This window comes from Gymnodraco acuticeps, unplaced genomic scaffold (assembly GCF_902827175.1).
Source record: "Gymnodraco acuticeps unplaced genomic scaffold, fGymAcu1.1, whole genome shotgun sequence".
Classification (NCBI taxonomy): domain Eukaryota; kingdom Metazoa; phylum Chordata; class Actinopteri; order Perciformes; family Bathydraconidae; genus Gymnodraco; species Gymnodraco acuticeps.
Window position 1 is genome coordinate 120809 of NW_022991436.1, and position 12338 is coordinate 133146.

The 12338-nt window shown below is 41.3% G+C and overlaps 1 protein-coding gene across 1 annotated transcript; it reads left to right on the forward strand.

Annotated features, from left to right (window-relative positions):
* The first annotated feature begins 5252 nt into the window (after positions 1-5252).
* abhd8a (abhydrolase domain containing 8a) lies at positions 5253-11765 on the forward strand. Its single transcript, XM_034196219.1, has 5 exons — positions 5253-5543; positions 8023-8852; positions 8936-9106; positions 9275-9491; positions 9612-11765. The coding sequence occupies exons 2-5, from the start codon at positions 8032-8034 to the stop codon at positions 9810-9812; spliced, it is 1410 nt and encodes a 469-aa protein (XP_034052110.1). The 5' UTR covers positions 5253-5543; positions 8023-8031; the 3' UTR covers positions 9813-11765.
* The last annotated feature ends 573 nt before the right edge of the window (positions 11766-12338 follow it).

Sequence of the window (12338 nt, forward strand, 5' to 3'; positions counted from 1 at the left end):
GTGCCCCGAGTACTGTTTGTCAGGTCAAACTCACAAGAAGTTTACCAACTTTACCGGCCAACGCCACGGTGTTTCAGTGCCAGAAAAAGGTGTATTGGCAACATTAATGAATCTAAGTCTGACAGGTATGATTTGAGCTTAGCATCTGCCAAATGAGGGACACGAAACAAGGAAAGCGATGGCATTTGTATACAGACTGAGATGACTCGATGCCTGAGAAGTTTTACCTCGGGGTAACATACCCATCAATGTACGATTCACAACCATGGTTCACAGTCACAGTACATACTGCACAACCCTGTGGAGAGAACTCAAATAACCCTCTCTTCACATAGTTCACAAGTGCAGTTTTCACAAATCAGTGCACTGCTGCCCAACACTTGACTTAACCTGCTCACTCAAGTAATGTAAAAATTACATTATTAATCTACTTTTAACCAGTGCTTGAATTGGAATGAAAAAGGTGCCAGTACTGTAAAATCAGCAACTTTTTCAAGTCAATTTTATATATACAGCCCACAAACAAGAATTTGGCTACTATAATGCTGGTGGGTTTGTCTCTTTACTACTGTATATTTTAGAAAGGTTCACTGTACTTAACATTTTTTATGATAGGCAGCGGATATGGCTAAAGCTCAGTAAGGTCAATATTAACTGAAAATATAGCAATGAAGCAGAGACCTTTCAGGTGAGAGCCCCTCTGGTGGTGTTCAACATTAATGACAAGGAAACAAAGCTCTGGTCAGAAGCATTTTTTATAAAAAGCTTTAACAAAATTAAGTATTTCTGTACATTTTGAATGCAATCTAACTTTCCAACTCAGAAAACGAAAAACGAAAAAGTGCCAAAAGTCTTCTCACATGGCTGAGCTGCTTTGCAATATACTTCACCACTGAAGAATACAAATATGTATAAAGTAAACTATGATGCAATCTAACTTTCCAACTCAGAAAAATGATAAAGAGCATGAACAAAGAACATGTAAAAACAAATGCAAAATTTGCACAATCTAAAATGAGAAACTGTAACTGCAAGTAACAAAGTCTGAGCCATGGTAAAGAGTTACATTGAACACCAAGCTGATCAGATAACTCCCTGGTTGGTCTGAAGTCCTTCTATCTCCAGGATCTGTACAAATCGGCACATTATGCCAAAAGTCTTCTCACTGGGTGAGCTGCTTTGCAATATACTTCACATTGTTAGAAAAGGCTCCAGAAGGCCTTGGGGACATCAGTATCAGGGGCTGGAGCTGGACAGGCTCTTTCATCAGCACTTCTCCTTCCCTTTGCCAGCCAGGACCTCACATACTGTTCCGGATTGAACTGTCCTAGTGATGGTCCATTACATTTAATGAAAACCAGGCTGGACAGTCGGCTGACAGAGAGAGCATTCCTTTTTGCAGTAAGGATATCGTTCATGCAGCTGAATGCCCGCTCACACTCACTAGTGGAGACAGCGATGGTTCGGACTGCTTTCAGTAGAGGCTCCATGGCAGCAGGTGTACGGGATGCCCTGGTTTCCTTGTATTCGCGCAAGCCCTGAACAGTCTCTCTTCTGTCCACTCAGCACTTCGCACAAACGTAGCACCTCTACGTCCCCATACTGTACGTCTAACTCCTCTTCAGGCCAACTTCCAGGATGGATAACTTTCATGTCCTGGATTAGCTGATTGTCCCGGGCCTCCCGGCCATGTAATGGGATTTCTCTTGTGCTGACATGAGAGGAGGTTGTGGAAGTCATTCTGTGTCTCAGATTCTCTACCATACTGCGGAAAAACTGACCTGCATGAATCTGTACAAGCCTGCCATTCTCACGCAGGGCAACACCCTTGAAGGACTTCTCAGCTAGAGCTGTATGAACTGTAGTCATGTGTGGGCCAGGCATGGTGACCATGGATTCAAAAACTCGTATTTCTCGAGTTAAGAGCCTATCTGCTGTAGGCAGTGTCATCTCTCTTTTTTGGAGTTGCCGAGAGAGGTCGCTGAGCTCTGTGAGCGTATCGTACATCAGTCCCAGATTGCTGACAAACGTTGCAGATGTGAGCACATCATCCAGGCCCTTGTACTTTGCTCTGTCTCTTGAATCCCTGCTCGTGTCGTTTGCAGCATTTGTGAAGTGATCATGAAGCACTCGGTAGTTTTCCCAGACTGCTCTGACGCTCCTTTCACTTGAAGCCACCCAGCGGATGGACAAAACACGCCCTATCACCAGGAGACGCTGTCCGACTGCTTGCGCACACTGCGCTAACTGCCTCTGATTTTTGGGGGAGGCATGGAACAAGGAATAGAGTTTGTCAAAAAAGATCTGGAAATGATTGAGCCCTGAGACCTCCTTGACCACATCCCCAACTGCCAGCTCTAGACGATGATTGGAGCAGTGCCACACAAACAGGCTTGGGAATTTACTACACAACTGGGTAGCAACGCCTGTTCTCTTCCCTAGCATGACTGAAGCCCCATCACATGCAAAAGAAACGAAACACTGACCTAAAAAGTCCTCGTTAAAATCTCTTCCAAGACACTCCATTAACGCCTTTGTGATGTCATCAGCCGTTGTTCCATCCAACTCGATCAGCTCCCAAAAAAACGTTTCGGGCTCAGCATCAGCTAATGCTGAGCGTAGACACACAACAAGCACCGTTTTACCACTAATAGTGGTAGATTCATCGACCAAAACACAGAGTTTTCTTTGGTTTTCTGTAATGTCTTTTGCCATTTTTTTCTTCAGCTCATGAGCTATGTGGTCGATGATTTCGCCACAGGTTTTATTGGAGTGCAAACCCCTGCCCACGTTCAGCCCATTCAGTTTCTGTACATTCAAATCAATTGGCATGTCTGTGAATGGCCGGCTATGTTTGCCAATTTTATATGCCGTTCGAAAAACTCTGATAGTGGTGTCTAATTCAGATTTATGCATAGACTGCACTTGATGTTGAATAGTTTCACGTGAAGCAGATGTAAGGATGTCAGCAGCTTTTACATGGGCTTGTGATTCTTTATGTTCTTTGATTTTTTTTTTCTCAGGCTAGCTTGTTGTTTGTCCTTGTCAACACCGAAATGAGACACTGCACACTCACCCCATTCAGTTGACAGTTTCAGTCCTTGTCCCGTGTGTATTCCCAAAGATTTGACATCTCTGCATATCCGACATCCTAGCTTCTTATCTTTAAGAAGGAGCCATGCATTGGTCTTGCAAAAATATTGCACCTGGTCCGTTGTCCAGCAGTCAGGTGCATCGCTTTGCCCGGTGTTGGTGGTGGCAGTTGCGCCAGCAGCAGCTAACATTAGAGGCTCTGGAGGAGGCGGCGGAGCTAGTGCTAATGCTAATGCACTAGAACTTGGAGCAGGAGGTTCAACCAAAGAAAGCTCCCCATCAGACACAATTTCCAACACAGGCACAGCATTCTCTGTATTTGAAGTTTCTTCCGGCGACAACCGCTGTCTTTTTGCACTTTTATTAATCCACGCTAACATTTTAGAAATGCTAATTTGTGACGTGACTTGCTTTCCTTCTCTCGGGGGCGTGCCTGCTCTGTTCTATCACTCTACATAGCCACCCACTGGGTGGGAGTTGCACTGCATAAACACAACACACGTGCATCTAGGTATGTAAATTGTAAAGCATTAAAACATGGTTTTACTAACAGTTTTCAGTATGTTGTTACTTCGGCATTATTATTATTATTATTTTGAAACGTGTATTACTATTAAATCACGGTCAAATAGGTTAATTTTGACATAGTCGTTTCCACCACAGTATTTACATGGAGAAGATAAGCCCCGCCCCCTCTCCAGCACGTTCTGTTTGAATGACAGGAGTAAACAGCTGACAGCCGCTGTGAAACTCCAGCGGTTAGAGCGATGAGAATGTCCGTTCGGCACCTCATGACGCATCTACTGAGTACCGGGCGGCTGTATAGATATATATGGATGTATAATAAGAACGGCGGGAGAGTGTTGAGTACTGGCACGGTGCATGAGTACCGGAGTACCGCCAGCATGCCGGTACTGAGCAAGAAGTGCTGGTACTCCATGGGTCAGAACCAGAAGTGCCGGTACTGCGTACCGGTGAGTACCGGCCCAATTCCAGCACTGCTTTTAACTTTAGTTCATCCAAAATTAGGCTACATTTTCAACGTTATTTCGCACTAATTACATATCAAGCATGTACACTTTAGTGTAACAGTAGTCCAGTGCCAAATTAAAGCTTTGCCAGTCTGGCAGCTAATATCATAAAACCACAAATTAAAGTAATTTAGGAATAATGTAGAATTTGAATTATAAAACAATATGTCACCAATTTCCACCAAATTAGGGGTCATTCAAGCACTCCTGTCATTCAAACACATATTACAATGTATTCTATATAACAATGATGAGGTTGTCTACATGTAGACATACATGTAAATACATATATATGATGTTGTCAAAATCACAGAAAATACTTTAAGTTATTGTTTTATTGTGTGCATTATTTTACAAGAGTTGTCATTTGAGTGCCATTTGGTGTCAATAAGGAAAATTCCCTTCCTTACAATGTTGTTTGTGAGCTGATATGTTAAAACAAAATTCCCTATTGGCTATCATGGCATGTTTATTGACCTCATTGATTTCAGAACCATTTTATTAAAACATCAATGTGTGATACTGATATCTATAAACATAAAGCACTTTGTTATTTACATCGGCTGCCAAACAATAACAGGAAGCAGTTGTGGTCTCAGGCTCTCCCCATAAACGTCACTGCTGGCCATTCCGTGACAGGCACCGCACTGTCCGGGCACTGTAGCACCGATGTGTTGATGTGAGTCCAAGGGTAACAGCAACACAGCTCATCATAATGTTATTGGTTCAAATTAAAGGTCATTTCTCCCTTCAGTGACGCAGCACCTGGCAAAACATATTTCAGGTGTAGGTTTAGGAAAATGCGGTGGAGATTATTTAAACCCTGGTGAAGAATTTTAAATTGTAACATCACACGTGCAGGCCTGATCATGACCATGTGTTGGCCCATTACGACAGCTGGACAATCATTTTTGATCATTCCTGTCGCTCTCCCTGACTGCAAGCACGCGCGCACACGCACGCATTTTGCTACTCTCTCAGCCTTGGCAACAAGGAAACAAGCCTTTCTCATTGGCCTCCTCTCTGTGATCAGCTGTCTTCGATTCGCCCTGCTCCCTGCCACTCAGGAGCGAAAAATGCCGAACACTGCTGTTGCTGCTGCGGATACAGGGCAACAGGGCTGGGTAGGGTCTGAATGCGCAGTGGATGCTGAGGGAGAGGAAACAAAACATTGGTTGTTATCGTTATGGATGTCGTATTGACATGCAATTGCCACACTCTTATGGATGCATGCTCAATCCCCTCCGTGTTCAGTGACAGCAGCCCAATGAAGCCAATAAGAAGCGATTACTGTTTTGCAGCATCTTTAGTGTAGACAAATTGTTACACCAAATGCAACGTTTTCCCTCTTCAGCTTCGTCGACCCTTCATCTTTTGGTGCAGATTTATATTCACCCTTAATCATCTCTAATTCTGCAGGTAAGGAATTGATTTGTTATTGCATTATGTATTTAATGAGCGAATGTTTATTGTGCATCGTTCAGCATTCATAAACATCCGCACAATGTCTGCATGCATTTGTTCCTTGACTGAGCAAAAATAACAGATCTATATCATATGCAATTATGGCACTCCACACCAGACTGCCATGGATTTATAATATTTGTTTTAATTTGTGATGTGATGATTTTAATTGGCCTATACATAACACTCAAAATGCCCTTCACTGGGCATTTTCATTCTATTCAGACACATAGACCACTAACAATACTGCTGTTTATGGCTACATTTTTGGGGAGTCAAATGCTTGTAGAATATTATCTTGCATTTGGCATTATTAACTGAAAATAGGTGACAGTGCATTATTATTTTCTGATATAAGCATTTCCAATGGAAACAACAACATTGCGGCTATGTGTGTTAGAAATATAGAGCAGCACACTGTGTTACTCTAAGACTTAGCAGACATGTCAACCTTAATATTCTGCACTGCAGGCAAAAATGTTATACATGATGCATGAGTAACCTTCAGCCTGTTTGACTTTAAGGTTTGTGGATCTAAAATAATTTCTCTCACACAGATTCAAATCCAGGTTGACCATACATTAGTAGGTGAAGAGGACAATCCCTGATTTAAATAACAGGGTAGTTAATCGTGTAGTTAATTTTGTGGTAATGAGGTATTGTGGCAGTGCATCAGGGTCATTCAAAGTGCTAAACATGGTTATGTAATATCCTGCTATGTTGTCAATAAATACACCTTTCCCTCATTACCACTTGTAGCTGCTGCACAACTGATTTGTTCATGATAAAATGACAGAATGGCTTACAAATGTAAGGTCCATCACGTATAAATCTATAGATATAGATGACTGTATGTATGGAGGACAAGCAGAACACACTGCAGTGTTGACATTGATGATCCATTTGGATTTTTGTGGAAAGGCGGGCTTCTGTCTGTCTACATTCACTTGGCTCCAGGGTGTAACTGGATAGCACTTTATCCACTGACCTTCAGACCATTCTGCCACCAGCAACAACACCACGCACCGACACACGCACATGTCTACTCTCCTGTGCGTGGTTTTTTTATTTCACTGTAGAGCCAGCCCTCTGAAGCACCATGTTAATTAAACCATGTCTGTTTAATTCATTTACCGTAATCTAGAAGTTGGTAAAGCCAATAAACGTTAACATACGACGTATGGTGAACTATTACGGTGATGTTCTTTAAATAGGATATGCAGAATGACAATCTGCATCTAAACGGGATAAGCAGTATGAGATCCAATTGTGTCAATGTTTACAGTTTATATGACTTTAATCAGGAGAAAGTCTTTACCAAAAAAAACAACAAATTGAATTTCAATGTGGAACAGTTCTGACTACTGTATATGTTAAAGAGAATTTATAGTCATCCGTTTGTTTAATTTGTATCTCAAGATGTGCTTACTTATTGATAAAGCCAATATTACTTAGGCAGCATGATTGAAGCCATAATCTAAATTACATGTCATGTAATAGTATACTGTATGCAGGGAAATCCGCCCTACGTATAAGCTGTAATAATGCACTCTGTGTCTGTAAACAGGAAATAATAAAGCCTTGTCATTCTGTGTCCTAGAGATAACCAGCCTGCGTGTGCATACAAAGTTAGGACTAATGATGCTTAATTTACACAACTGCCAAAATAACTGCAACTGGACATATGCATAATGATGTTCTTCCCTTTTTTAAATGTTCCCTATCTCTATTGGTATCAGTATGGCTTGGAACACAGCAATCATACTGTTATGAGACATACCATTCATGTACACAGACATGCCATATGACTGTCATTTTCTATTTATACTCTGTACCATGCAAAAAGGAAGGGTTATTTATAGCAAAAGTCTAGGTCAGCATGTCAATTGCTGGTTGTCACTGACATTGAAACTGTAGTACAGCCCAGCACAAGCATGGTTTTTTTTCTTCCCTGTTTATGAACTTGGAGATCCTAAATGTTAAGCTGCTTTGCCACCAAGGTGAGTCGAACTTAAAAACGCTGCTTTAGCTACACTTATACACAAACTATGGTATTTTCAATTTGCAAAGCAGTTTGGAGCCTGTTGAAACTGGTGCCTTCTCTCTTCACTGTGTGTGGTTTGATAAAAGGAGTTAGCAGACTGTTCTATGGAAACTGCGTTGCTAGGCAACAGCTTGGGTCCAATTTGATTCACATCAAGCTCGGACCCAATTTATTTGCGTTGAACTGTTGACATTTGCAAATACTGCAACAGGAAATAAACCTGAAACCATGTTTATGTTTGAATCTATTACTTTAGTTTTTTTAACTGGAGAAGGGTAAAACGTTTCACAAATATTGTCTTTCATGTTGTACTACATTATCTACATATTCACATGTTTTTGTTATGCATCTGAGTGCTGAGCTGCTTTGTTATGTGCGTTGTTTCTGCAGGAAAGCACTATGCTGACCACTATCACTGAAGGGATTCTCTGCTGTCTGACTGGGAAGGCTGCCAGTCTGGTCTTGCCTCTGGAGTCGTCTGAACCCTCTGATGGGTTTGAGTTTGTGGAGGTGAAACCTGGGAGAGTTCTGCGAGTGAGGCACATCATCCCAGAGCGTCCCGTGGTAACAGAGGATCAAGTTGCAGGCAAAGGAAATACAGACGGAACTGATGATGATGTTGAAGGCTCTCTTGAGGAAGATAACGAAAGCAATACCGGCAGCAGTGTCCACTGCAAGAGGAAGATCACAGTCTACCGCAACGGGCAGCTGGTGATTGAGAATCTCGGCGATGTTCTGCACTCTGAGATTCTGCAGTGTCAGGATGGGGATCTGGAGCCTTGCAGCACCGTAGAGGTGGAGTTGGCAGACTACAAAGAAATGCCCTCTTCTCCAGACCCCAACTCTGCTCCTCCTCTGGTTCCCTCACCCCTTGGGGAACATAAACCTGCTCCACCGCCTCGCCGCCGGCGCCGCAAGCCCAAGCGCACTGTGCAAATCGACTCAAAGAGAGTCATCTCCAGCTGCAAAGGAACACACTCGGACGTAGCGTTGTTCTTCGTGCACGGCGTGGGAGGTTCTCTGGACATTTGGGGCAGCCAACTGGACTTCTTCTCTCGGCTTGGCTACGAGGTCATTGCTCCTGACCTGGCGGGGCATGGAGCCAGCACTGCCCCGCATATTGCAGCGGCTTATACTTTTTACGCCCTTGCAGAGGACCTTCGTGCCATCTTTAAGAGATATGCTCGTAAACGCAACATTCTCATTGGCCACTCATATGGGTGAGGATGTGTAAAATGCTTTATTATAAACCTTATTGAACCATTTACTTATGTAGTAGTGATTATACACTTATCTCTTCCAGAGTGTCATTTTGCACCTTCCTGGCCCACGAATACCCTGATCTGGTCCATAAGGTGGTGATGATCAATGGAGGCGGCCCCACAGCTCTGGAGCCCAGCCTTTGCTCCATCTTCCAGCTGCCATCTTGTGTCCTGCACTGTCTGACACCCTGTCTGGCCTGGAGCTTCCTCAAGTAAGATACGCATTTGCATGCCAACATTTACTCTAGTACAGACAGTGACAGATACAGGATATTCTCTTGCCGATGACAGAACAACATGGCTTGTTGATGCCAAAACACTTGAACAATTACATTGGAAAACCTGAAATATAACTTCCCTGTCTTTTTTCTAACCTTCAGAGCTGGGTTTGCCCGCCAAGGTGCCAAAGAAAAGCAGCTGTTGAAGCAAGGCAACGCCTTCAATGTGTCTCCGTTTGTGCTGCGGGCCATGATGAGTGGTCAGTACTGGCCTGAAGGGGATGAGGTCTACCATGCTGAGCTCACTGTGCCCATCCTTCTGGTTCATGGCATGTGTGACAAGTTTGTGCCAATGGATGAGGACCAGCGCATGGCAGAGGTAAAACACGTTTTCATATATGAATATTTGCTATTTTATCTTGTGATATGTGAAATTGTATGTGCACTGTAGTGTTATATTGTTTGTAATGTTCTGTAATCATCTTGGCTGCCTTTCCAGATCCTTCTGTTTGCATTCCTGAAAGTCATCGAGGAGGGAAGTCACATGGTCATGATGGAGTGCCCTGACACCGTCAACACCCTCCTCCACGAGTTCTTTCTATGGGAGCCTGACATGTCCAGGAAAGACAGCAGCAAAACAGACATGGCTCTCACTGACTCTCTCCACACACTGAAAATCAATAAGCCTGTGGACAAATAACCAACTGGGAGACTAGTTTTGTTACGGAACCAAGCAGAAGGCCTTTTACGGCATGTGTTCTTAAGGCTGCTCCCAGGCTGAGAGCTGATATAAACAGGGCCTCATCTTCAGGATGTGGACGGCCACTGGTGCTCCAAGATTAAGCAGGACTTTGGCATGTTGCCGACCAGGGAACGATGGAACAAACATAACGATAAGGGGAATGGATGGAAACACAGTCAGTTTTTGCTTCGCTTTAATTGCAATTTGTGCTTCATTGCGTCATGTTTGCAAAACGACCCAATACCTGGAGGACTGTGTCCATTCGTGATTTGAGTATGAAATATATCTGGTGAAAAACGGACTCCTACCACATGCAAGAGGCATAAGATTCATGAAATGTTGATGTGGTGATTTTCATCTCCTTAAATATTCTGTATAGTACTGCAGAACTTCTGATGTACCTTTACAAAATGGTTATTAACTAATCATTGGATCAAACTTATATCTGCTTTCATTGAGAAACTGTGGTGAGTTGAGGAATTACAGATCTGATGTGTCAGTATGACAGTGAAGGACAGCTTATAACAAAAACAATAATAGTTTATTACAGAATAATAAAAACATTGAATATATACTGTCATTCATACATAAGTTACATATTGCCAGAAGGGGGAACACAAAGTCCATCGTCCAGCTGCATTTCTGCCACCTAATAACCCCATCCACACCATGTGCAGTGTTCGCAGTCTCAAACATTAAGACTCAATCACGGTTATTGTCTATAAAAATGCTTCATCTATTTTCAAATTACAGCAATATATTTTCCATATATTGAACTCTTATCTAACTCAAAAAGCTATGTGCGTCTATGTTAAGCACAATGTAACCAACTCGTGAATTCATAGTTGCATGGAAATCAAGTAATATGCAATGAGAGATTTATCTGAGCTGGTTACAAAACAGATAAACAAAAATGGATGCCCTAAAGTTCTCCTTTATTCAAGCAGCTATGGCTGCAATAGTATATCATATCCTAAGGATAATAAAAAAGTACAGAGGCCCTGCATGAGTTCAGAATATGAAAAAGTATCAAGATTGTGTCAAACAGTTGCAATATATTCTTATATTGAAAAGTTCCCTGTGCACTTCTCTCTAATCAATTGAGTGTTCTTTCAATGTGTAAGTATTTTTTTGCCTTTTTTGAAATAACTGCCATAACAAATTGTGGTTGTATTGACCGCTTTAAGCTGCTGAGTGTGTTGCTCTAAAACTCTGGAGTCCATCATATTTATCTAAATGTGTCAAACAGAAAGAAAAAGATCACATTATGCTCGTAGAAAGACATTCATTCATGGGGGCTACTTTGTCTCACAGTAAGGTGCAAGTAAAAGAAAATGTGTAAACCTGTGGAGTGTCCAAAGCTTGAAATCAAATGTGAGTCAGCCAAAGGTGAAACTCCCTTAGAAAGAGGGACAATTGTACAGACCATGCTGGTCTGTTGAATATGCATTTTGACAGAGTGCTGATGCAACATGACTGGTCTTATGCAACAGGAACAAAATATATATAATTAGAGAGGACATAAACAGACTTGGCACTGACATCTCAAATAAACATCATTTATTCTCTATGAACTTTCCAAAAACCAACAAGTGCTGCTGATGCAATGTACTGTATGTCTCCTTTTGGTGTTAAAGGTCAGTACAACTGTATGGACGACAGGGTGCACATGTATTTCCTTTTATGCTGAAAGTATGCATATACAAATTGTCAGTGCTCAAATGTGCTATATCTTTTTGTGGTTAACAAAGATGTGTTAATGTTGTTGTTGCATTTATTCATGGGAATCATAATATATGCACTGCCTGAATGTAGATGCATATAACAGTATATATATACCCTATCAAAACTGTTGGATTCAGTGTATGAATGTGCCTTTCCTGGCATGAAATAAAAACGATGTTCACAGCTGATTTTGTTAGTTTGTTCTTTTGCAATTATAGTGTGGTGTACCTCGGTTAGTGATATTGCAATTTACACATTAATTATGTAGACCTTTTGGTAGACAACATATATTCTTCAATTTGATCATATAAATATACAGTATATTAATATGAGGACTGAAATTGTTTACATATTGATACAGGACAAAACCACATCAGTACTTTCAGATTATATATAGGCCAGTAATATATTTCAAATGCAATTCATTTGCATATCCTCATAACATATGTGAACGTTTGAAGCACAATTGGACAACATTTTTGATGTAATTTAAACCTTTACTATATCTTAAATAAGTATTAAAGTCTATTACTATTTTTTTAGAAGGTTATTATTTTACTGCTTATGTCGGAGATAGTAAATTAAATGTCAAACTGATTATATTTGATCAGTAATTATAGATGACTGAGTTCAAAGATGAATATAATAAGTATGAATAATAAAACAATCAAAGATCAATTCTGAAGTTCCTGGACATCCTGTGTTTGTTTTTTTTATACTTTGTTTTTATTGAAAATAATTGCACTGAATTCCAAACGT